At 39.8% G+C, this 27,422-nt stretch overlaps 1 protein-coding gene across 2 annotated transcripts in view; it reads right to left on the bottom strand.

The window, feature by feature from the left end:
- Positions 1–8,031: 8,031 nt before the first annotated feature.
- Positions 8,032–27,422, bottom strand: part of LOC311059983 (uncharacterized protein) — a 29,837-nt gene continuing 10,446 nt past the window's right edge. The window contains exons 3-9 of one of the 2 annotated variants that reach the window (XM_084078111.1): positions 18,680–18,842; positions 16,511–16,575; positions 16,185–16,287; positions 14,155–14,477; positions 12,683–12,995; positions 9,848–10,039; positions 8,032–8,398 (exon numbers count right to left, since the gene is read on the bottom strand). In XM_084078111.1, coding sequence (XP_083934237.1) covers positions 8,082–8,398; positions 9,848–10,039; positions 12,683–12,995; positions 14,155–14,477; positions 16,185–16,287; positions 16,511–16,575; positions 18,680–18,842 — 1,476 coding nt within the window. In that variant the 3' untranslated portion in view covers positions 8,032–8,081. Of the gene's footprint in view, positions 8,399–9,847; positions 10,040–12,682; positions 12,996–14,154; positions 14,478–16,184; positions 16,288–16,510; positions 16,579–18,679; positions 18,843–27,422 lie in introns of both variants that reach the window. The other variant, XM_084078110.1, reaches the window with a different exon arrangement.

Genomic DNA, 27,422 nt, shown 5'->3' on the forward strand with positions numbered 1-27,422 from the left:
AAAGTCCAGGATTCAAAATGTACTCGAGTAAAAGTACAAAAGTATTGGTATCAAAATGTACTTGAAGTACCAAAAGTAGAAAGTACTCATTATGCAGAATGTCCCATTTCACAGTTTCCAAATGCAATAAAGATCTACAAGCTCACAAAGCGTCACATGTGTGAGCTACATCAGAGAACAACCTAGTCAGTCAGTAATACACTCAAGTTCATGTGTTTTTTGTCACATGGGCCAGCAGATGATATACAAAAAAGCCCCAACATCAAACTATTCAAAAGGAAACTAAAACAAATATTCTTTGACATTTATAAACTGGAAGATACCCTAGTAGAGTAAAATGATGTATTATACACTGTATTGTATCCTTATCACTATAGAATGATGTACTATTATTATATTACCATCATATATTATTGTATTAACCTAATAATAATACATAAATAAATACATATAAGTTATAGACTGAAATAGTTAAAATAGTTAAAATAGTCACTATAGGGACAAATAATGGTATTAGCATACTATTATGATGATAATATATATTATGAAATGATTGTAATTATTATTGGTATTATATCATATTAGTGTTATATACTATCAATATATAATTATTATTATTTAATCATAATTTCAATGAGTCCTGCGTCGCCCGTTCTGCGGTGACACTATGATGCTCTTTGCTGTCTTAACTCTCACATGAGAGAGAGAGAGAGTTATGAATGTGAGCGTGCTGTATCAATTAATGTATCAATTAATGTAAATATAACATATAAATTATGTATACATTTACGGTATATCATTTTTTATACATATATTATTCTTTTCATTTGAATTGTGTTGTAAACACTGTACCTTATTTCTTATTTATTTCCTTTTTCAAACTGAGCCAGGGACAGGGCTAGATAAGCATTATTCTCCCCTTTTCCAGCTTCTTGGACACTTCATGTACATGAACTTGTGCCTTGGACCTCCTTTTTTCTTGTGATTATGATTTTCAAATTTGCATTAATGCACTTGTATACATGTATCTTTCTGTTGTACAAAAGAGCTGGAAATAAACTAAACTAAACTGAACTTATATACAATATAATATAAATACATTAAAAATCTATTAAACACAAATAAAAACATTCTATAATCATGTTGTGCCTAATGAGCCCTAACGTATGTTTTTTTGCAGAGGTGTAAATTAATTAATTAAGTTTATTTACTTTTTTACACACTAAGTCATAGCTTATGTGGTAGTGCATGCATGTGACCACTGGATGGCAGTGAATGTCCAGGTTTCTCTGATGTAGACCAGAGATGATTAGCTTAAAGGAGTAGTTCACCCAAAAAAATGACTTAATTTCTATCAATCACACACCTCATGAAGCCTTGAATTCATGGATTTTTTGGGGGTTTTTTTTCCGCATTCCTGAGCCAATAATTTGATTACCGTTGGAAAGATGCTAATGTATCCGGTAGGAGACACAAAGTAGACTCTTTGTGTCTCCTACCGGAAATACAACCCTACATCCATCCATAGCCTTTAAAGGACAAATGGACCTTTACAGGGTCTGTAACTCAGAGTGTACACATGGAACCAAATGGACTCGTATGGGTCCATTTGGTTCCATATGTACACCTTCAAGAGTTGTGGTGGTCCTTGACATTGAAGAACCTCTAGTATTATAATTGAATATCAGACAGAAATACCAGCTCTGACCGTGTGAATAACAACACATTCAGTCAAACTCTTTCATGTCCAATAACCCCCAAAATTATGCAAGTATTTTAACATATACATATATTATATAATAAATATTTATATATATAAATAATTATATATTAAAAAAATAATATTAAAATGTATTATCAAAACATAAAATTAACAAAATTATGATAATTTTAATTATACAATAAATAATGATATAATACATATATATTTAAATAAATATTTATATATTATATAATAAATATTATATCATATGTTATGCAAGTATTTGGCCGCAGACCCTCATCTAAAAACATTTAGTCCCCCCCCACACAAGAAGCAAAAATGTTAGTTAAAAATGTTCACTTTAAAAGAATATATATCAAACATTTGCGCAAATCTTCACGATTTTTCAACAATAGCAGATCTACAAGCTCGTAGCGCGGCACCGAGTGCCGCGCTACGAGCTTGTAGATCTGCTATTGTTGAATAGCCCAAAGAAATCTAAAATGACAGATTATTTTCCGGTCTTAATGGGTTGAACCGGTTCACAAGTTATTTTTTTTGTTCTTGGTATTAAGACAAACACAAATAACCAAAAACAAAATAAAAACACAATCAGCCGTTTATTTATACAAGTGTCTTTATTCACCAACTGGCAACAACGTGCGACCCTCGTTGACTCTCCGCCGAGTTAACGAGGCTCGCCCGTACGTTCATTATTAGCAAACAATAAGAGCGACCGAAGTCCATGACGTCACTCGCTCATCCTCTGGCTGGCTCACGTTCTCTATGGAGAATAACATGGGGTCATCCTTAGAATCGTCTCATATAAGAAAAACAAACAAATTGCCCCCCGGGGAGCGATATTGTCAGGGAGGAGGTTCTGTATCGTTTATGATAGTCTGTCACTCATATTTGATACAGTCTGTTTCTGACGAAAATGTAATTAATTTGGCCGAAGTAACATTAGCGTTGACATTAGCGTTAACATTAGCATTAGCGTATGCTTCATATCCATACCAGTCAAACCTCCGGGATCGTTTTGTTTATTTTTGGAACACAGTTCTTATATGACACGATTTTAAACACGTCTATGGGGATTCAGAATGCGGGGGGGAGGGGACGTGACCCAGGTAGGAGGCGTAAATGACGTCAGACTTCGGTGCTCAATACGTTCAGTTTACCGTTGAATACGACCGCGTTCAATGAACGCGCTCTTTTTTTTTTTAGCGCGTTCACGCACAACACTGAGCCTATGTAACTTGACTGTAAAATCCTAACGTTTGTGTGTGTGTGTGTGTGTGAGTGTTTGTGTGTAGGTGTATGTATGTGTGTGTGTGTGTGTGTGTGTGTGTGTGTGTGTGTGTGTGTGTGTGTGTGTGTGTGTGTGTGTGTGTGTGTGTGTGTGTGTGTGTATGTATGTATGTATGTGTGTGTGTGTGTGTGTGCTTCATAACTAATTACTAGCGTACACTGTCCATCACTGTACTCAGTTTTTATTTTTTTACAACAGTGGTTCTCAAAGTGCCTTCCGGGGACCCCCAGGGGTCCTTCTGACCGATGCCAGAATTAGATACCCATTTTGGAGTGTAATAACTGATTCTTTGACCCACATTTTGTCAAAAAGTGCAAACATTGTTTTTAACTGATTTGCAAAAAAAAAAAAAAATTTAGCCACTTAAGCCAATCTATAAGCTCACAACCTGAGCTTGTATATCTGGAAGTTCTGGGAAAAAAAAGTTAAACTTCTGACATTGTTCGCCTTTAAATCGCATATTATAGGACATTATAGGTTAAAATGGGGTGGATAATTGTAGATACTGACGTCGTCAAATATAATCATTGATAATACATCGGCCACAGCGATGTATTAGTTTTAAGAAGCACATTTAAACGCCATGTCACCGTTTGTTGGTTCATTGATTTGAGCATCAGTGAAATATACAGCATTCAAACCAAAACAACAAGAATATGAACCAGTTTTTATATTTTTCATTTTTCCACATTCACACATTAATGAAACATCTAGTTTAGAACAAACTGGAGAAGAAAAAATAAACTGGAAACACACAAGAAAGGCGAAAAAAAATCATCTTGAACAAAAACGTATCAGTTTTACACAGAATAAAAGATTGCTATTTTAACAAGTCTGGACTAAAACAACACACAGCCTTTTTTCCTACGTATATTGATCCCTTTTTGATTTGAGCTAAAAAGCATTATTTTACACTCAAAAATAGCAGATCTACAAGCTCATAGCGCGGCACCGAGTGCCGCGCTATGAGCTTGTAGATCTGCTATTTTTGAAAGATCGTGAAAGTGTGGCCATAGACCCCATCTGGCCATGGGGTCTATTTCCAGAATTCAGAGTTGTCCCACGCGAGCCACCGTAGTCTGAACACACCAACAGCTGTTGTGCGTTTTGCCAAGTCCCGGAAAGGACGCGCCGTGATTGGCCAGTACAGTCACTTTGATTGGCAGTTGTGCCGAACGCTCTAATAACAGACTAATAACGAATTAGTCAGATTCTAATCATCTAACAGATTCATGATAAAAACTAAACACTTTTGACCTCAATAAGAAAATTGCAAGTCATTGGCCAGTCATTTGGGATCAACATAAGTAGGGAAAAAAGTCTATGTTATTTTAGTACGGACTTGTCCTTTAAATTACGCTAGAAAAAAAACGTTCGACAATGTTTTGTTTTTTGTTTTTTTGAAAAATGTGTTTGTTTTTTCTTTCTTAAAGCGATAACCTGACAAATAAAAACAAAAATAACAACAAAAAAAAATGTATACGTGTTCAAACATGTCTGTCGGTTATTTTTTTAACAAATGATTACAAACAATAATAAAAAGTGAAATAAATCATGTCAATGCAGAATTACAGGATATCGGAGAAGAAAAAAAATAATAAAATAATAACATAAAAGGTGGAAAAACTTTTTTTTCTTTTTTTATCCGTAATTTTTTCATTACGAGACAAATAAATAGTGACAGAGCCTTTCCGGCTGGGCTGTCATCTTGACCAATAGAAACCGTGTCATTTTAATTAATATTCAGATTCATGGCGCTTTTCCATTACATGTAACGATTCTCAACGCGCGGTCCGAGGACCAAGCCAGGGTTCCAAACGGACCCTTTAAGGGTCTGTAACTCCCCAAGAGTGTAACAAACAAATGTGGTTCAAACGTGGTTCTGTTCTGGACCCCTAGTGGGTCCCCAAACCGCCCGTTGAGATCCAGTGCTCTATGCGACTCGCTTCACTGCAGTTAGGACCGCCCTAAATGTATATAGCAGGTCGTCATAGCGACGCCCCTAACCGACGCTAAAGTTAGAGCTAACGCTAATATAATATCACTGTGTGGAAACGATCTATTCATCCTGTACAGTTAAATATAAAAAAAAAAAAAAAAAAAGGTTCTTATAACATTTGTTTAGGTGATAAATAAATAGGCCATGCAGTTGTTCAGTATTGATAGATTGTATATTTTTTACAACGTCTAAGTCAGGGGTCTTCAACGTTTTCAGGCCAAGGACCCCCTAGCTGAGAGAGAGATGAAGCAGGGACCCCCTCTATACTGTATACAATTGAGTTTCAGATTCAACTTTTTTTGGTTACTTGGTCTGCTCTTTTTTCCCTCTATACCTAATACCTCTTTGCCAAAAAATGGCAGATCTACAAGCTCACAACGCCTCGCAGCGCGAGGCGTTGTGAGCTTGTAGATCTGCTATTTTTGGCTAAAGTTCTCCTCAGAAAAGGGATGTTAGGGTTCAAGTGGTTAAGATAAAAACAAAAATCCTATCACACAAAAATTTGGCGGACCCCCTGTAGTAACTCTGAGGACCCCCTAGGGGTCCCGGACCCCCTGTTGAAGACCCTTGGTCTAAGTTTAATAGTTGGTTTAGCGGTACAGCGGTTGAGTCCATGCAGTGATAGGGGAGACGGTTCTGACGGGATTCTCTCTGACAAATCAGCTTTGAGTTTTTTTGGAATTTTGGGAGGTGGAAAAGTTGGAGCACGACTGATATTAGATCAACATTAACCCGTTAAGACCTGAGGCCGATTCTAAAAATGTTTTCTAAATCCAAACAGTTTTTTGAAAAAAATGTATACAATTTTTTTTTTTTCACGATTTTTCAAAAATAGCAGATCTACAAGCTCATGTGCCGCGCCATGAGCTTGTAGATCTGCTATTTTTGAATAGCCAAAGAAATCTAAAGTGACACAGATGCGTTCCAGATCTTAATGGGTCTTCTCTTCTCTGGCAAAATAGCAGATCTACAATGCGTTTTTGAGCTTGTAGATCTGCCATTTTCTGGTGGAGAGATTTGGTGTAGATTAAAGACAAAAGCGTCCCAAGTACGTGGCCAACTAAGGTCCGGGTGTCTGACGGGACAATTTCACGATAAATTAAAAGCTATATGATTATTGCGAGCATTATTTTATCGCGATAGACGATATTAATGAGTATCGTCCCATCCCTAATCAATACTACACATCCATATCATGATGTGTGACTTCATATTGTTAGATTTCTGGATCAATATTGTGATCAGGGTCAATCAAGCTCCAATAGATGTAAATGAAACATGCCTCTTAGACCGTTCAACATAATAACTTTACATTTTAGACTGACGACGTTTTAATATATTTATTAGAATGTTTTATTTTTAAGCCATTTCTATTGTGAATGTTTTATTTTTTATTACAATTAGTTTATTGTTGATTTGGTGTCAGTTTTTCATGCATAAGTGCTGTGGAGACAGGTTTTGCTAAACACAGATTTTTTTAATGAGCTGGTTTAAAAAAAAACGACAGTTCTTTTTAAAATAAATGTGTTTTTTGTACTTCCACAAATGGTAAAAAACATTCCAAAAAAAATTGCCGATCTACAAGCTCACATAGCTAATTTATATATAGCTATATAATTATTTTACCCAGCCTTAACTTTTATGCATCGCCTAAGATCGCTTGGAACCCCCGACGAAGGTGATACCGAAAAGAAGTAACAGATTACTCATTTATACCGATAAAAATATCAGATTACCATCTTAAAGCAGGTACTTTGACCAAATAAAAGGCGAGTGGAGTGGAGTCGCTACATGCAGTGGAAAAGAGCCACTAGTAACACAGGTTCTCTACATAGGGTCTGGGGGCCTACCGAGGGTCTCGAATAGACCCCTGGGGGTCCGTAACTCTCGAGTGTACAAAATGGAACCAAATGGACCATTTGTAGGCCTGCCACAATTATATGAGATAAATGTCTTCTAAATCCCAACAGTTTTCTGAAAAAACGTATGTTTCTATAGCAGTGGTGCTCAAACCTTTTCATGTCAAGGACCCCCAAAATGACATGTATTTGGCCGCGGACCCCCATCTAAACATATGTTGTTCCAGGGACCCCCCAGAAGCAAAGAATAGTTAAAAATGTTCGCTTTAAAACAATATATATTCAAAGATTTGCACATATTTTCACGATTTAAAAAAAATAGCAGATCTACAAGCTCATAGCGCGGCACTTGGTGCCGCGCTATGAGCTTGTAGATCTGCTATTTTTGAATAGCCCAAAGTGTAAAATAATGCTTTAAGACCTGGAACGCATCCTTGTCACTTTTTGATTTGAGCTAAAAAGCATTATTTTACACTTTGGCTATTCAAAAATAGCAGGAAAATCTGTGCAAATCTTTGAATATATATATTATTTTAAAGCAAACATTTTTAACTCAAATCTTTGCTTCTGGGGGGTCCCTGGAACTAAATATTTTGAGATGGGGGGTCCGCAGCCCAAATACATATCATTTTGGGTGGAGTTTTGGGACGTGGACAAGTTGGAGCACGACTGATATTAGACCAACATTAAGTTTTCCAGAAGAAAACTGTTAGGATTTAGAAGACATTTTGTAGAATCTGAAACCTCAGGCCTTAAAGGGTTTAAACGCCAAAAGAGAAATGTAGTTTTTATTCATAATGTTTTAGTGCTCAACGACAAAAAAACGCAATTAAATTGTTAAAAGCAATTATTTGTGTGGACAATTAATCGGCATGCAAAATGTCATAATAGTGACGGCACTCTCAGAGTTACAGACCCGTAAGGGTCCTTTTAGGTTCCATTTGTACACTCTCAGAGTTACAGACCCGTAAGGGTCCATTTGGTTCCATTTGTACACTCTCAGAGTTACAGACCCATAAAGTGGTCCAATTCTGACCCTCCCCGCGGCCCCCAGACCCACCGTTGATAAACCAGCGCAACACAAATAGTCTGTTCATTTTAATTATTCATCAAACTCTTTACATCTCCCTCCCTCCCCCTCCCCCTCCCCTCCCCTCAGTCCGATCACGTAGATTGAATTATTATTCTTTTATGTGTTATGTTGTTGTTTCAGGCGTAAACACACTTGTGGATCTTCAGGTTGCGCTTGTCGGAGTACCTCTTGCCGCACTTGTCGCAGATGTACTGCTTGCCGCCGGCGTGCACGTGGCGCTTGTGCGTGCGCAGGTGGCTGCCCTGGCTGAAGGCCTTGCCGCAGACGTCGCAGCCGTAGGGCTTCTCCCCGGTGTGGATGCGGACGTGCAGCTTCAGGCTGTTGGCGTTGTTGAAGCGCTTCTCGCAGAAGTCGCAGCTGAAGGGCTTCTCCGCCGAGTGCGTCCGGCCGTGTGAGATCAGGCTGCTCTGCTGGCTGAAGCACTTCCCACACTCTGTGAGGAACACAGAGAGTCACGGTTAACACATCTAGTGCCAGAGGTTTTTTTAAAACAGGGTTCATCCAGTGCCAGCGCTTTACCGTTTACGCTTATCTGTTTAGAGCTGTAGACGCCACAACGAGGAAGCGGATGTAAACAAAAGGCTGTGTGCACGATGGTGGAGGGTCCCGTCTAACGACTGGAACAATAATATCTCTAACGCGATCCGCCATTGCAGAGTGATCGTACGTCGAAAATGGCTCGTTTCCACCACGGTAAAAACATATGGAGATATGGACCTTTTTCTCAAGATCCCATCATTGGAGAGGACGGGAGTTTTTTTTGGACTGGACTCACATCCGTCCATTACATTTTACAGGGTCCGTGGATCATTCCTAAGTTGCGTTAGAGCGCCCCCATGTGGAGAAAATAAAATTGAACACACGTAGATCGACGGTTATGGCACTCGATGTGTTAAGATCACACTCTGAGGATTGCATGGTTTAAAAGGATCCCTGGATAATAGAGATCCCGCAACCCGCCAGAAAACACACACAAGCAAGTCCTTTCAATTGCTTTTTCAGAGAGAGAGAGAGAGAGAGAGAGAGAGAGAGAGAGAGAGAGAGAGAGAGAGAGAGAGACAGAGAGACAGAGAGACAGAGAGAGAGAGAGACAGAGAGAGAGAGAGAGAGAGAGAGAGAGAGAGAGAGAGAGAGAGACAGAGAGACAGAGAGAGAGAGAGAGAGACAGAGAGAGAGAGAGAGAGAGAGAGAGAAAGTGTGTTTTGGTGTTTTTTTTCTTGCGTGGGTTGACCCGCTTCGCTCGCCCCGCGATAATTGCATCGTATCATAATCGTCCACTATAACTAAAATACATTAAAAACACCTTAAATATTGTATTTATTTGATCCTATAGTTTATTTGAGGTATTACACTGTTCTCTCTGTGTGACTATTTGACCTTTACCTTGTTTATTGACTAGAGATCATGTGTGTATTCCTACACGGTAACCATGGTAACATTATAATGTGATGTAGGCCTACATGGTAACCATGGTAACATTATAATGTGATGTAGGCCTACATGGTAACCATGGTAACGTTATAATGTGCTGTAGGCCTACATGGTAACCATGGTAACGTTATAATGTGATGTAGGCCTACATGGTAACCATGGTAACGTTATAATGTGCTGTAGGCCTACATGGTAACCATGGTAACGTTATGTGCTGTAGGCCTACATGGTAACCATGGTAATATTATAATGTGCTGTAGGCCTACATGGTAACCATGGTAACGTTATGTGCTGTAGGCCTACATGGTAACCATGGTAATATTATAATGTGATGTAGGCCTACATGGTAACCATGGTAACCATGGTAACGTTATAATATGCTGTAGGCCTACATGGTAACCATGGTAACGTTATAATGTATACATTGATGTGAGGATGCTCATGGTTTGACCTTTGCACTCAAAGGGTCTCTCCCCGGTGTGGATGCGTTTGTGGATCCTCAGGTTGACTGACTGACGGAAGGCCTTCCCACACAGGTCACAGGCGTAGGGCCGGGCGCCCGTGTGCACCCTCTGGTGGTTCTTCAGGTTCACTGCATGACGGAAGGCCTTGGGACACACGGTGCACTGGAAGGGCTTCACACCTGAACACACAGAGACAAAGAAACACACCTGAACACACAGAGACAAAGAAACACACCTGAACACACAGAGACAAAGAAACACACCTGAACACACAGAGACACAGAAACACACCTGAACACACAGAGACAAAGAAACACACCTGAACACACAGAGACAAAGAAACACACCTGAACACACAGAGACACAGAAACACACCTGAACACACAGAGACACAGAAACACACCTGAACACACAGAGACAAAGAAACACACCTGAACACACAGAGACAAAGAAACACACCTGAACACACAGAGACACAAAGAAACACACCTGAACACACAGAGACACAAAGAAACACACCTGAACACACAGAGACAAAGAAACACACCTGAACACACAGAGACAAAGAAACACACCTGAACACACAGAGACACAGAAACACACCTGAACACACAGACACAAAGAAACACACCTGAACACACAGAGACACAGAAACACACCTGAACACACAGAGACACAAAGAAACACACCTGAACACACAGAGACACAAAGAAACACACCTGAACACACAGAGACAAAGAAACACACCTGAACACACAGAGACAAAGAAACACACCTGAACACACAGACACAAAGAAACACACCTGAACACACAGAGACACAGAAACACACCTGAACACACAGAGACACAGAAACACACCTGAACACACAGAGACACAGAAACACACCTGAACACACAGAGACAAAGAAACACACCTGAACACACAGAGACACAGAAACACACCTGAACACACAGAGACACAAAGAAACACACCTGAACACACAGAGACAAAGAAACACACCTGAACACACAGAGACAAAGAAACACACCTGAACACACAGAGACAAAGAAACACACCTGAACACACAGAGACAAAGAAACACACCTGAACACACAGAGACAAAGAAACACACCTGAACACACAGAGACAAAGAAACACACCTGAACACACAGAGACACAGAAACACACCTGAACACAGAAACATTATTCCATTGTAGACCTGCGGAGCACCATTGTTTGACTGTCTGAGAGGCATCTGGACACATAATCCACTCATAAATGTGTATATCTACACTAATAAATAATCCCTGTGAAAATATATCATTTTATAAAGTAATTTAAACAAACTGCTTTAACAGTCATTCAGATAAGATTGTAGACAATCTACAAGCTCACAAGCCAGCGACACGTTGTGAGCTTGTAGATCTGCTATTTTCAAAATATACGAGCGCTCGGGAGTTTAGACCGGCGCAGCCGCGCTGCTGTTATATTTTCATGGCCACCGGGAGATCAGACATTTAACCCATGGTCCAACACACACCATCCTTCATTCATTAATGTTCTCTCCAGGCTATCTCTCATTAATGCGGGACGGGACTCGCCCGTCCGACGGTCCGAGTCTCACTGGGAAATGGGAATAGCCTACATGACGGCTTTATTTTAGCGTAACTCAAACGCGCACTGCTCGGTATGGGTTAAATACATTAATATACAAAAGTATTCCATTCAGTTGTGTATGGTATGTCTTGTCTTGTTATAATCGTAAGTAATGTAGCTATTGATTTAAGAATGTCCTTGTAATGTCTATTGTATGTCTTGTCAAAAAAAAAATTGCATCATCTGTTAAAAGAAATGTATCTGTTTGTTTGTCCACGAAAGAAAATAAAATACAAATCATAAAAATAAAATAAAAAAAGTATTCCATTCATGGCGATGTGATTGGTATCATAATATGTCATTCATGTAGGCCAAAGACAAAGATTGTACCGCTACGGTACGGATTACATGAAAAACACAGCTGGGCAGGGCGTGTGTGTGTGTGTGTGTGTGTGTGTGTGTGTGAGTGAGAGAGAGAGGGGCGTGTGCGTGTGTGGCGAGGCGAGCGAGGGAAACTCTTTCTTATTGGCTTTTCATGATGTCTTCTTTGGTCGTATTCTGGTTCTTCAATCTTCATGTCGAAAAACGAGTGTCATTATCAACCGGTCAGGATGTCGGGAGAGATTTATTTTTTCCGGTCTTTGTCATAAAAAAAACGGTCAAAACCGGCAATTATCAGACTGACGCGACCTCTGACACACACACACACACACACACACACACACACACACACACACACACACACACACACACACACACACACACACACACACACACACACACACACACACACACACACACACAGCAGAAGTGCAAGACTAAGAACTTTGTTTCCTCTGGTGATCCAGCCTATAGGACATTATACCCATGGACTGTGTGTGTGTGTGTGTGTGTGTGTGTGTGTGTGTGTGTGTGTGTGTGTGTGTGTGTGTGTGTGTGTGTGTGTGTGTGTGTGTGTGTGTGCGTGCGTGCGTGCGTGTGTACCTGTGTGTGTGTGTGTGTGTGTGTGTGTGTGTGTGTGTGTGTGTGTGTGTGTGTGCGTGTGTACCTGTGTGTGTGTGTGTGTGTGCGTGTGTACCTGTGTGTGCGTGTGTACCTGTGTGTGTGTGTGTGTGTGTGTGTGTGTACCTGTGTGTGTGTGTGTGTGTGTGTGTGTGTGTGTGTGTGTGTGTGTGTGTGTGTGTGTGTGTGTGTGTGTGTGTGTGTGTGTGTGTGTGTGTGTGTGCGTGTGTGTGTGTGTAGTACCTGTGTGTATGAGCTCGTGGGCCTTCAGGGTGATCTGGCGGGTGAACCCTTTGCCACAGACGTCACAGATGAAGATCTTCTCTCCGGTGTGGATGGCCGTGTGGCGCGCCAGGTTCTGCGCCAGGTTGAAGCTCCGCCCACACACGTCACAGCCGTAGGGCTTGTCCCCGGAGTGCACGGCGCTGTGCGCCTTCAGGTGGGCGTGCTTGGAGAAGCACTTGCCGCACTGGAGGCACTCGAAGGGCTTCTCCCCCGTGTGAGCCAGCTCGTGTTCCAGCAGGCCCTGCTTGTGGGTGAACTTCTTGCCGCACACCTAGAGTTAAGACAGTGGTGTGTACAATGATACAGCATTGATTAACCCTTTAAGACTGGGAAAGCATCGGTCTGTCATTTTTGGATTTCTTTGGCTATTCATATAGCAGATATACAGGCTCAAGCTCATCACAAGCATGGCTATGCGCTTGTAGATTTGCTATTTTGAGAAAATGTGTGCAAATCTTTGAACATATATATATATATTTTTAAAGCGAACAACTGGAACAACACATTTTGAGATGGGTGTCCATGGGCCAAATAAATATCTAAAAATGTTTTCTAAATCCTAACAGTATGTTGCTATATAACTTTGGCCGCAGACCCCCACCATCACAAAATGTTTTGTTCCAGGGACCCCCTCAGAAGCAAAGATTTGAGTTAAAAAATGTTGCATTAAAAATATATATATTCAAAGATTTGCAAACATGTTCATGATTTTTCAAAAAAAGACAAAGTTGCGTTCGCGGCTTTAACTCATTGACTGCCAATCACGTGAGAGTGTACAAATGGAACCAAATGGACCCTAACGGGTCCATTTGGTTCCATTTGTACACTCTCAAGAGTTACAGACCTGTAAGGGTCCATTTGGTCCCTGTCCATCATTTAGCTGGGGACCCCCTGGAACCCCCTCAAGTACCCCTGGGGTAGGGCTTTAACCAACTAGTCGACTAGTTGGTTAAATAGTCGACTAGTTTAAATAGTAAACTAGTCGACTAGTATAACCACTAGTCGACCTTGTTGGTACTAGTCAAAAAAAAAAACATTTTTAATGCCATAGTAATGGCCCATCTTACTATTATTATTATCCTCCTGACTTTATTTTTTATCAAAAGGGGGTCAAAAGCATGCCCAATAAAAGCCTATTATTGGGCAAAGGGGATCCTTGGAGACGCTGCTGTGGTGCTGTGCTGCTGTGCCAGAAGCGCTTCCCTTATAACGCCATAAAAATAAGGGCAGGAGGATAATAATAATAGTAATATAGTAGTAGGATGGCATTCAAACAATACCACCCAAAAAAAAAAAAGAAAAGTAAATTTCAGCTAGTCGACTACCACTGGGTCAAATTAGTCGATCTGTAAAAATCTCTAGTCGTGAAAGCCGTAACCTGGGGGTCCTCGGACCCCACTTATAGAACCCCTGCTCTATGCCAAACGCACCTCGCAGGTGAAGGGCTTGTCCGGCTTGGCCACCATGGGGCGGGGCATGACGTGGTGCATCATGCTGTGGTGCATCATCAGGGGCGGGGGGGGCCGCGCGTGGTGCAGCTTGAAGTGGCTCTGCTTGCGGAAGCTCTTCCCGCACTGGGAGCAGATGGAGAGCTTCTGCCCCCCCGCGGGCAGCACCTCCTCGCCCAGCACCGGGTGGAAGGTGGGGTCCTCCCGCTCCGTGGGGTCCACCATGTGCCGGCCCCCCGTCACGGGGCACACGTCGTCAGACATGCCGGCCATGTCCTCCGAGTCGGACGCCTCCACGGCCGCTCCTACAGGAGGAGGAGGAGGAGAGGTGGAGAGAAAGAAACAAGGACGATATGTGAACACTAGTGAACACAGGTTGGGTTTTTTCATGACCCGCCCCGGAACCGAACCCGCCTCGACCCGCGCCGCACACGATATATAAATCAACGACTCGACCCGCCCCGCGACCCGCGGTGAAAAAAAAGAAGATAATAATGAGTGAGTGTGAGTGAACTGGGGTAATGGGATAACTGCAGAGCTGTGAGACACAGCAGCACCAGGCTGTCTGGAATGAACCCACACTCTGACATTGTCAGATCATGATAAAAAACTTAAATAATTATGATGGGTTTTAACACATCGGGTGCCAGCATTCTCTCCATTGACTGCGCTTTACTGTTTAAAGCTTCCACGTGCGTTACAAGCAAATCCACGCAAAAAAAAGCATCGATTCATGTTGTGCCATGAGCCTGGCTACAGCCTGGAACCATAACATTTCCCTCGCGGGTTACAACGGGGGGGGGATCGCGCATCGCGCATGACCGGTTTTCCCCACAGGAAACAGATTCGGAGATATAGGCGTTTCAAAGTAGGAAATAGACAGGAAGCGGATGGGAGCCATTTTTTTGTTTCCGGTGAGCGATCTGGCACTTCCTTCGCAGGATTACAATGGGTGCTCCCAGAGCTGCTCTAGCCCCGCCCGCGCGGAGAAAAATGAAAAAAACAAAAAGACTGAAATCACGGTTCAGACCGTGAACGGCACCGGAGCGCTACTATGTAAACACACGGTTCAGACCGTGATAGGCACCCGATGTGTTAATAGTAGTTTTATCCATATATATCAATATTAATAATAGGCTTAAATGTGATTTCGTTTTGTGTGTGAGAGTGGTGTTGATGACCCGCAACCCGCATAATTGCCTCTGAAATCTTGACTGTCCGCCCACGCCGCGGGTTGACCCATTACCCACGGGTCGCATCACTAGTGAAAACACAGATTAGGACGAAGCTACTACACCAGCTAAGACATACTGGTGGGCCACATGCAGCCCCCACATTCACTTAAGGCGGCCCACAGGTTAATATCACAATACTGATATACCATAATTTACGTATTATTGATTTCAGCTGTTACAATTCCAAACATGCAAACATGACCCACTTTAATTACTTCAGTCTATATTAGTACCTTAATGACTTTTTATGTCCAATGTATTTGTATTTAAGTTCATAAAGTTAACATAAGTATAACTAAATGCATTTCAAATTAAATAAAAAAATTACTTAGCAGAACGCTAATAAAAAAATAGCAAAAAAAATAATCTGGATTCCAATTCAAAAATAGCAAAAATAGCAGATCTACAAGCTCAAAACGCGTCGCACTGCGACACGCTGTGGCGACCATTTTGTGGTTCCACAAATTGAAAGCCTATTCATGTTTCCCATAGAGATTTCCGAAAATATTTAAATTAATTATTTTAATAATATAGTTTGTTGACTACTTTACTTTTGACGGCAAATGTAATCTTTTTTTTCTATTTTTTTTAGCGGTATTAAAAAGGTCTTCAAGGTCCTTAAATTGTATCTTTATAAATGCACAGATACCCTGTAAACACTTATACTGTATGTTGGTTTGTTTACTGTTGAGTGAGAAAACAATGTTGCACATTAAGATCATCTGGGGACCCCCCGAAAACCACGTGGGGACCCCGTGGTTTACCCTCGACACTCACTCTCAGCGATGGCGTCCAGGTCGATGTTCCCGTGTTCGTCTTTGATGCTGACCGCCAGCACGAAGGGAGCGTCCATGTCGACCACGCCCTCCTCGTTAACGATCTGACAGGAGATTAACATTAAATAACATTAAATAACATTAAATACCACACATACTCTTTCTGTAAATATGCATTGCATTGCTCCTGTATTGATGATGATGATGATTTGAGCTATTTTTGTGTCATATTTCTCAGCATCTCTTGCGTAGCTCTACCTGCTGTACCGTCTGTGATTTGTCCATCAATCCATCGATGGATGGATCAATGAATGAGTGAGTTCTCACCTCTTCGTTGATGGAGCCGTCGTCATGCTGTGCAGAGGGAGAGCTTCCTCCATAGCAATGTTCAGCTTCTGGGTGAGAACAAAAACACCATCACCTTATATGTACACACACCTAAAACACCATCACCTTATATGTACACACACCTAAAACACCATCACCTTATATGTACACACACCTAAAACACCATCACCTTATATGTACACACACCTAATACACCATCACCTTATATGTACACACACCTAAAACACCATCACCTTATATGTACACACACCTAAAACACCATCACCTTATATGTACACACACCTAATACACCATCACCTTATATGTACACACACCTAAAACACCATCACCTTATATGTACACACACCTAAAACACCATCACCTTATATGTACACACACCTAAAACACCATCACCTTATATGTACACACACCTAATGCACCATCACCTTATATGTACACACACCGTTCATACACCTAATACATTTAAATGATCATGAATCATGATAATATAAACTAGAACATGTGCTCCTCGGAGCACAGGTCTCCGCCAGTACTGTTCCTGATTAATCCTGTCTTAAGCGTTGCTCCGCCATTTCTCAGCCATTTCGTGATTATTCCTGTCTTACCTCACTCTCTTTCAAAGTGACACATCTATTTATAGGCCGCTATACGTCATGCGTCTCACTAGCCAATCAGAGCACACTCTTTCAACGTATTGTCACGTGTCACGTGATGCTTGACCAATGTTAGCTTGGCCGAGGGGGGGGGGGGGGGGGGGGGGGCGGAAAGTGAAAACATAGTCTCCTGGCGGAGACAACTAACGGTACTTCAAAACAGTTATTCGTTTTCAAAGTCTGGCCAACCTCAGGTAGGCTGAAACACATCTTATTATCTTATTTTACTACTATATAATTGACAAAAGCTCCGAAGTTCGTCCGGGATTCGCAAGCACAGGATCACTCCACATGCCTCCAAGACCCGCCACAGACTGTTGATCAGAGCTATGGCTATGATTTAGGCATCTTACCTCACCTCCATCTGTGATCACACTATGTTTTAGACATCTTACCTCACCTCCATCAGTGATCAGACTCTATGTTTTAGACATCTTACCTCACCTCCATCAGTGATCAGACTATGTTTTAGACATCTTACCTCACCTCCATCAGTGATCAGACTCTATGTTTTAGACATCTTACCTCACCTCCATCAGTGATCACACTCTATGTTTTAGACATCTTACCTCACCTCCATCTGTGATCAGACTCTATGTTTTAGACATCTTACCCTCACCTCCATCAGTGATCAGACTCTATGTTTTAGACATCTTACCTCACCTCCATCAGTGATCACACTCTATGTTTGATTGATTCTCTGATTCGCCTATCAGACCCTCAGCCTGATCTGGCAGGTTGCCATAGCAACCAGATACAGGAAGTCTGACCTCTATCACATGGCCGAGGTTGGGAGGTTGGGAGGTTGGGAGGATGTGACTAGAAAGTACGCTCACATTCATATTCATTTTGTATTTTAAAAATAAGATAAACCACGCCGCATCAAGGATTTCATTAGGTAGGCCCTGTTACAATGCCCTTGATCGCGGCCGGAGTGACCAGAGGGTGAGGCTTGCGGGTTCCGGCCGCCTGATGACGTGCCTGGTGACGTAGGGTATTGATCCCAGGCTACTCACCCACACCGTCAGACAGGATGTAGTAATGTTTGTAGTCCTACAGACAGGATGTAGTAATGTTTGTAGTCCTACAGACAGGATGTAGTAATGTTTGTAGTCCTGCTGACAGGATGTAGTAATGTTTGTAGTCCTACTGACAGGATGTAGTAATGTATGTAGTCCTACAGACAGGATGTAGTAATGTTTGTAGTCCTACAGACATGATGTAGTAATGTTTGTAGTCCTAGAGACAGGATGTAGTAATGTTTCTAGTCCTACTGACAGGATGTAGTAATGTGTGTAGTCCCACAGACAGGATGTAGTAATGTTTGTAGTCCTACAGACAGGATGTAGTAATGTTTGTAGTCCTACAGACAGGATGTAGTAATGTTTGTAGTCCTACAGACAGGATGTAGTAATGTTTGTAGTCCTACAGACAGGATGTAGTAATGTTTGTAGTCCTACAGACAGGATGTAGAGACGTTTCTAGTCCTACTCACCCACACCGTCAGACAGGATGTTGAGCACGCTGGTCAGAGGTTTCTTCTTCTTGGAGCCGCGGGACTCTTCAAAGTCCATAAGAACCTTGGCGTCGTCGACGATCTTCATCATCTTCCCCAGCGCCTCGTTGCCCAGCGTCTCCATGACCGACGCAAACAGAGTCTGAAGGAAACACACAAACAAAACGATTTACTATCTTTTTTTTTGCGGCGCTAGCCGCTCTCTATACCTTTAGGTATAGAGCGGGTCCTGCTCTATACCTGACTTTGTCCGTGTTCACCGTCAACGCTCTGATTGGTCAGACCCGTCAACGCTCTGATTGGTCAGACCCGTCAACGCTCTGATTGGTCAGACCCGTCAACGCTCTGATTGGTCAGACCCGTCAACGCTCTGATTGGTCAGGTGCGTCAACAAAGTGATTGGTCAAGCTTCACGTGACACATGGCTATAAACACATTATAAACACATATCGATGACAAAATGTATCAAAGGCGCCGCTACCTTCACACAGGGTGTGATTTTTTATGTTTTATCCCACACTATTTGTAACCCATTTTTTTCACCCAGTGCCAATAGGCTCTATGCACAGCAGCCATTTTGGAGAGAAAAATTGGGCCTCTTCTTACTTCCTTCACAGGTGTTACCAATGACACTAATGAAGGCTCTGTTCCATTCATAGTCAAACAGAGTCAGGGTGCTGATATTGTGCATGTTGGCTCACTGGAAACACTAGTGGGTCTCAAAGTGTGGTCCAGGGACCTTCATGGTTCCTTGAGGGGGTGTAACTCTGAGAGTGTACAAATGGAACCAAATGGACCCTCCCGGGTCCATTTGGTTGCATTTGTACACTCTCAGAGTTATGGGGGTCCTTGAAATTAAAAAGATTGAGAACCACTGTGCTACACTAAATGGAACAGAGCCTTCATTAGTATCATTGGTAACACCTGTGATGGAAGTTAGGAAGAGGCCCAATTTCTGTCCAATATGGCTGCTGTGCATAGCAGTGGCGTACCCACCATAGAGGCAAGGCAGGCGGCCGCCTGCCCAACTAAAATCTCGCCTCCCCTAGAAAATAAAGTAAAAGACTGACTGAGAAGCAGGCAGTGAATAAAATCCAAACAGAAAACTGTCCGTCGGGCCGTTAGCCCGCCAGACAGCCAATACACTATCCATTCAGCAAAGCGACCCTCGCCTATAGTGATGCAAATGTCCTCACGGGGTGCCAGGGGTGGGGGTCTGGGCCATCACCTGTACTCACCTGGCAAAAAAAGGGGCTCTGAGAGCAGCTTGAGCCATTCATTACTAAACTACAACATGAAGAGACCACCACTGAAGAAGAGATTCATCCAGAGGACACTATGGAGGGGGGGGGGGGGAATCTCGCCTGCCCTAAAGGTAATTCCTGGGAACGCCACTGGTGCGTAGAGCCCATTTCCTAACTTACGCTGTAATCATGGGCGCTACTCTCCCTCTGCCAGCCTGGGGAGAGCCCCGAACTGAGCTCATGCTTCCTTCAATGTATTAAGAGCTAGGACGTAGCTTCTTATCACCTGACAGGAGAAGGACCCCCAAAATGATATGTATTTGGCCGCGGACCCCCACCTCAAAATATGTTGTTCCAGGGACCCCCCCCCAGAAGCAGAAGATTTGAGTACAAAATGTCTGCTTTAAAAATATATATATTCAAAGATTTGCACACATTTTCTCGATTTAAAAAAAATAACAGATATACAAGCTTATACACGCTACGAGCTTGTAGATCTGCTATTTTTAAATAGCCAAAGTGTAAAATAATGCTTTTTAGCTCAAATCTAAAAATGACACAGATGCGTTCCAGGTCTTAACACATTGAGTGCCATAAACGGTCCGGATGGTTTTTGGCCCTTTTATTTTTTTTATATATTTTTCCCACGTGGGGGCGCTCTAACGAAACTTTGGGATCATCCAAGGAGTCTCTAAGAAGGAGAGGCCGGATGTGGATCCATGTCAAAAAATGCTTCCGTTCGTCCGCTCCAATGTTATCTCCTTGACTAAAAGCTTAATATCTCCTATTTCTTTTTAACGTGGTGGAAACGAGCCGTTTTCGATGGGCGATCACTCTGCAATGGAGGATCGCGTTAGAAATATTATTGTTCCAGGCGTTAGTCGGGACCCTCCACCGTCTCGCACACACGCTCTGTTTACATGCACGTCCGCGTCGGGGCTTCTACAGCACGAAACATATCAACGTAAGTGGATGGAAGATATGCTGGCACTAGATGTACCCTATTTTAATAAACCTCTGGCACACAATGTGTTAAATCTCTCCATTGAAAATAGCAGATCTAGATTGTAGATCTTGCTGTTTTCTGTGAAGGTTTTCCCACAGAACCCGGATGGGGTTTTTCAGTGGTTAACGTGCCTGTTATTACCCTGAGCCAAACACTGAGCTGAAACAGCAGCTGTACAAAGCTCAGGGTTTGACGGCTATTTCTGGCTCACACATATTTAGCACAGAGCACAAACAGGAGGAGGCCTAGTAAGGAGCCCTGTGGGACTCGCCTAAATATAGGCTTTAAGTTGTTAAAACTATACAGTATATCACGTATGAAGGCTTTATGAGCATTATGCTGTACAGTACGTCTGTATAGGGCTGTCACGATCTAGAGCGTTGGTTCTCAAAGTGGGGTCCGGGGACCCCCAGGGGTCCTTGAGGGAGTTCCAGGGGGTCCCCAGCTAAATGGTAGTTAGGAACCAAATGGGTCCTTATGGGTCTGTAACTCTGAGAGTGTACACTCTCAGAGTTAAATTGACATAGATTTTACAATATAAATTGGGGTCCCAGAGATAGAAATGCCATTAAATGGGGGTCCGTAGCCCTAATGCATGTTAAACTGGGGGTCCTTGAAATTAAAATGGTTGAGAATCACTGCTAGAACCGTAAAAATCTTCTCTTGTGGGGGTCCCTGGCATATCTGTTCAAATGGGGGTCCACGGGCTAATAAATGTCAATTTGGGGGTCCTTGACATGAAAAAGTTTGAGAACCACTGATCTAGAGTCATTAACTTGTAAGGCTACTTCTTGGCCTCAATCACAAAACCCATCTAACCTCCTGCTCATTTTGCTAGGATTGGAATGGATGGCTTAGGGTTGAGGACAGAGTACAGCAACTTGCTATGGTCCTGGTCTTCAAGATTCGACACAACATTGGGATCCCCCTGTATTTGTCAAAATACTTCCTAAACGTTAATGAAGTCCACGATCATAACACCAGAGGCAGCTCCACTGATCATGTTCAACCCAGATTTGGCTCAACAAAAGGGAATGAACTCGTTCTCATCAAAAATGTGGAATGCCCTACCAAAAGGAGTAAAGGAGTGTAAAACCCTACTCACTTTCAAAACTCCTGAAGGTACACCTTCAGGAGGCTGCAATTCAAAAATGGCCCCTGTCTAAGTCTTAACCTGACCATCCCCCCCACCCCCCTCTTCTCTTGTACATTTTTTTTCACTCTTCATACCAGTAACCTGTAAACTGATTGTATGACGTTCTGTATAGTAGAGTGTATATCTGTCTGTCTCTTATATGTATAGTAGTGTGTATATGTGTCTGTCTCTTATATGTATAGTAGTGTGTATATGTGTCTGTCTCTTATATGTATAGTAGTGTGTATATGTGTATGTCTCTTATATGTATAGTAGTGTGTATATGTGTATGTCTCTTATATGTATAGTAGTGTGTATATGTGTATGTCTCTTATATGTATAGTAGTGTGTATATGTGTATGTCTCTTATATGTATAGTAGTGTGTATATGTGTGTGTCTCTTATATGTATAGTAGTGTGTATATGTGTATGTCTCTTATATGTATAGTAGTGTGTATATGTGTATGTCTCTTATATGTATAGTAGTGTGTATATGTGTATGTCTCTTATATGTATAGTAGTGTGTATATGTGTATGTCTCTTATATGTATAGTAGTGTGTATATGTGTATGTCTCTTATATGTATAGTAGTGTGTATATGTGTATGTCTCTTATATGTATAGTAGTGTGTATATGTGTGTGTCTCTTATATGTATAGTAGTGTGTATATGTGTATGTCTCTTATATGTATAGTAGTGTGTATATGTGTGTGTCTCTTATATGTATAGTAGTGTGTATATCTGTCTGTCTCTTATATATATATATAGTAGTGTGTATATGTGTCTGTCTCTTATATGTATAGTAGTGTGTATATGTGTCTGTCTCTTATATGTATAGTAGTGTGTATATGTGTATGTCTCTTATATGTATAGTAGTGTGTATATGTGTCTGTCTCATATGTATAGTAGTGTGTATATCTGTCTGTCTCTTATATGTATAGTAGTGTGTATATCTGTCTGTCTCTTATATGTATAGTAGTGTGTATATCTGTCTGTCTCTTATATGTATAGTAGTGTGTATATCTGTCTGTCTCTTATATATATATAGTAGTGTGTATATGTGTCTGTCTCTTATATGTATAGTAGTGTGTATATCTGTCTGTCTCTTATATATATATAGTAGTGTGTATATGTGTCTGTCTCTTATATGTATAGTAGTGTGTATATGTGTCTGTCTCTTATATGTATAGTAGTGTGTATATGTGTATGTCTCTTATATATATAGTAGTGTGTATATCTGTATGTCTCTTATATGTATAGTAGTGTGTATATGTGTCTGTCTCTTATATGTATAGTAGTGTGTATATCTGTCTGTCTCTTATATATATATAGTAGTGTGTATATGTGTCTGTCTCTTATATGTATAGTAGTGTGTATATGTGTCTGTCTCTTATATGTATAGTAGTGTGTATATGTGTATGTCTCTTATATATATAGTAGTGTGTATATCTGTATGTCTCTTATATGTATAGTAGTGTGTATATCTGTCTGTCTCTTATATGTATAGTAGTGTGTATATGTGTATGTCTCTTATATGTATAGTAGTGTGTATATGTGTATGTCTCTTATATATATAGTAGTGTGTATATCTGTATGTCTCTTATATGTATAGTAGTGTGTATATGTGTCTGTCTCTTATATGTATAGTAGTGTGTATATGTGTCTGTCTCTTATATGTATAGTAGTGTGTATATCTGTCTGTCTCTTATATGTATAGTAGTGTGTATATGTGTATGTCTCTTATATATATAGTAGTGTGTATATGTGTATGTCTCTTATATGTATAGTAGTGTGTATATGTGTCTGTCTCTTATATGTATAGTAGTGTGTATATGTGTATGTCTCTTATATGTATAGTAGTGTGTATATCAGTCTGTCTCTTATATGTATAGTAGTGTGTATATCAGTCTGTCTCTTATATGTATAGTAGTGTGTATATCTGTCTGTCTCTTATATGTATAGTAGTGTGTATATGTGTATGTCTCTTATATGTATAGTAGTGTGTATATGTGTATGTCTCTTATATGTATAGTAGTGTGTATATGTGTATGTCTCTTATATGTATAGTAGTGTGTATATGTGTATGTCTCTTATATGTATAGTAGTGTGTATATGTGTGTGTCTCTTATATGTATAGTAGTGTGTATATGTGTATGTCTCTTATATGTATAGTAGTGTGTATATGTGTGTGTCTCTTATATGTATAGTAGTGTGTATATCTGTCTGTCTCTTATATATATATATATAGTAGTGTGTATATGTGTCTGTCTCTTATATGTATAGTAGTGTGTATATGTGTCTGTCTCTTATATGTATAGTAGTGTGTATATGTGTATGTCTCTTATATGTATAGTAGTGTGTATATGTGTCTGTCTCTTATATGTATAGTAGTGTGTATATCTGTCTGTCTCTTATATGTATAGTAGTGTGTATATCTGTCTGTCTCTTATATGTATAGTAGTGTGTATATCTGTCTGTCTCTTATATGTATAGTAGTGTGTATATCTGTCTGTCTCTTATATATATATAGTAGTGTGTATATGTGTCTGTCTCTTATATGTATAGTAGTGTGTATATCTGTCTGTCTCTTATATATATATAGTAGTGTGTATATGTGTCTGTCTCTTATATGTATAGTAGTGTGTATATGTGTCTGTCTCTTATATGTATAGTAGTGTGTATATGTGTATGTCTCTTATATATATAGTAGTGTGTATATCTGTATGTCTCTTATATGTATAGTAGTGTGTATATGTGTCTGTCTCTTATATATATATAGTAGTGTGTATATGTGTATGTCTCTTATATGTATAGTAGTGTGTATATGTGTATGTCTCTTATATATATAGTAGTGTGTATATCTGTATGTCTCTTATATGTATAGTAGTGTGTATATGTGTATGTCTCTTATATGTATAGTAGTGTGTATATGTGTATGTCTCTTATATGTATAGTAGTGTGTATATGTGTGTGTCTCTTATATGTATAGTAGTGTGTATATGTGTATGTCTCTTATATGTATAGTAGTGTGTATATGTGTGTGTCTCTTATATGTATAGTAGTGTGTATATCTGTCTGTCTCTTATATATATATATAGTAGTGTGTATATGTGTCTGTCTCTTATATGTATAGTAGTGTGTATATGTGTCTGTCTCTTATATGTATAGTAGTGTGTATATGTGTATGTCTCTTATATGTATAGTAGTGTGTATATGTGTCTGTCTCTTATATGTATAGTAGTGTGTATATCTGTCTGTCTCTTATATGTATAGTAGTGTGTATATCTGTCTGTCTCTTATATGTATAGTAGTGTGTATATCTGTCTGTCTCTTATATGTATAGTAGTGTGTATATCTGTCTGTCTCTTATATATATATATAGTAGTGTGTATATGTGTCTGTCTCTTATATGTATAGTAGTGTGTATATCTGTCTGTCTCTTATATATATATAGTAGTGTGTATATGTGTCTGTCTCTTATATGTATAGTAGTGTGTATATGTGTCTGTCTCTTATATGTATAGTAGTGTGTATATGTGTATGTCTCTTATATATATAGTAGTGTGTATATCTGTATGTCTCTTATATGTATAGTAGTGTGTATATGTGTCTGTCTCTTATATGTATAGTAGTGTGTATATCTGTCTGTCTCTTATATATATATAGTAGTGTGTATATGTGTCTGTCTCTTATATGTATAGTAGTGTGTATATGTGTCTGTCTCTTATATGTATAGTAGTGTGTATATGTGTATGTCTCTTATATATATAGTAGTGTGTATATCTGTATGTCTCTTATATGTATAGTAGTGTGTATATCTGTCTGTCTCTTATATGTATAGTAGTGTGTATATGTGTATGTCTCTTATATGTATAGTAGTGTGTATATGTGTATGTCTCTTATATATATAGTAGTGTGTATATCTGTATGTCTCTTATATGTATAGTAGTGTGTATATGTGTCTGTCTCTTATATGTATAGTAGTGTGTATATGTGTCTGTCTCTTATATGTATAGTAGTGTGTATATCTGTCTGTCTCTTATATGTATAGTAGTGTGTATATGTGTATGTCTCTTATATATATAGTAGTGTGTATATGTGTATGTCTTTTATATGTATAGTAGTGTGTATATGTGTCTGTCTCTTATATGTATAGTAGTGTGTATATGTGTATGTCTCTTATATGTATAGTAGTGTGTATATCAGTCTGTCTCTTATATGTATAGTAGTGTGTATATCAGTCTGTCTCTTATATGTATAGTAGTGTGTATATCTGTCTGTCTCTTATATGTATAGTAGTGTGTATATGTGTATGTCTCTTATATGTATAGTAGTGTGTATATGTGTATGTCTCTTATATGTATAGTAGTGTGTATATGTGTATGTCTCTTATATGTATAGTAGTGTGTATATGTGTATGTCTCTTATATGTATAGTAGTGTGTATATGTGTGTGTCTCTTATATGTATAGTAGTGTGTATATGTGTATGTCTCTTATATGTATAGTAGTGTGTATATCTGTCTGTCTCTTATATATATATATAGTAGTGTGTATATGTGTCTGTCTCTTATATGTATAGTAGTGTGTATATGTGTCTGTCTCTTATATGTATAGTAGTGTGTATATGTGTATGTCTCTTATATGTATAGTAGTGTGTATATGTGTCTGTCTCTTATATGTATAGTAGTGTGTATATCTGTCTGTCTCTTATATGTATAGTAGTGTGTATATCTGTCTGTCTCTTATATGTATAGTAGTGTGTATATCTGTCTGTCTCTTATATGTATAGTAGTGTGTATATCTGTCTGTCTCTTATATATATATAGTAGTGTGTATATGTGTCTGTCTCTTATATGTATAGTAGTGTGTATATCTGTCTGTCTCTTATATATATATAGTAGTGTGTATATGTGTCTGTCTCTTATATGTATAGTAGTGTGTATATGTGTCTGTCTCTTATATGTATAGTAGTGTGTATATGTGTATGTCTCTTATATATATAGTAGTGTGTATATCTGTATGTCTCTTATATGTATAGTAGTGTGTATATGTGTCTGTCTCTTATATGTATAGTAGTGTGTATATCTGTCTGTCTCTTATATATATATAGTAGTGTGTATATGTGTCTGTCTCTTATATGTATAGTAGTGTGTATATGTGTCTGTCTCTTATATGTATAGTAGTGTGTATATGTGTATGTCTCTTATATATATAGTAGTGTGTATATCTGTATGTCTCTTATATGTATAGTAGTGTGTATATCTGTCTGTCTCTTATATATATATAGTAGTGTGTATATGTGTATGTCTCTTATATGTATAGTAGTGTGTATATGTG

The sequence above is a fragment of the Gymnoscopelus microlampas genome (genome assembly GCF_963454915.1).
Source record: "Gymnoscopelus microlampas genome assembly, chromosome: 14".
Classification (NCBI taxonomy): domain Eukaryota; kingdom Metazoa; phylum Chordata; class Actinopteri; order Myctophiformes; family Myctophidae; genus Gymnoscopelus; species Gymnoscopelus microlampas.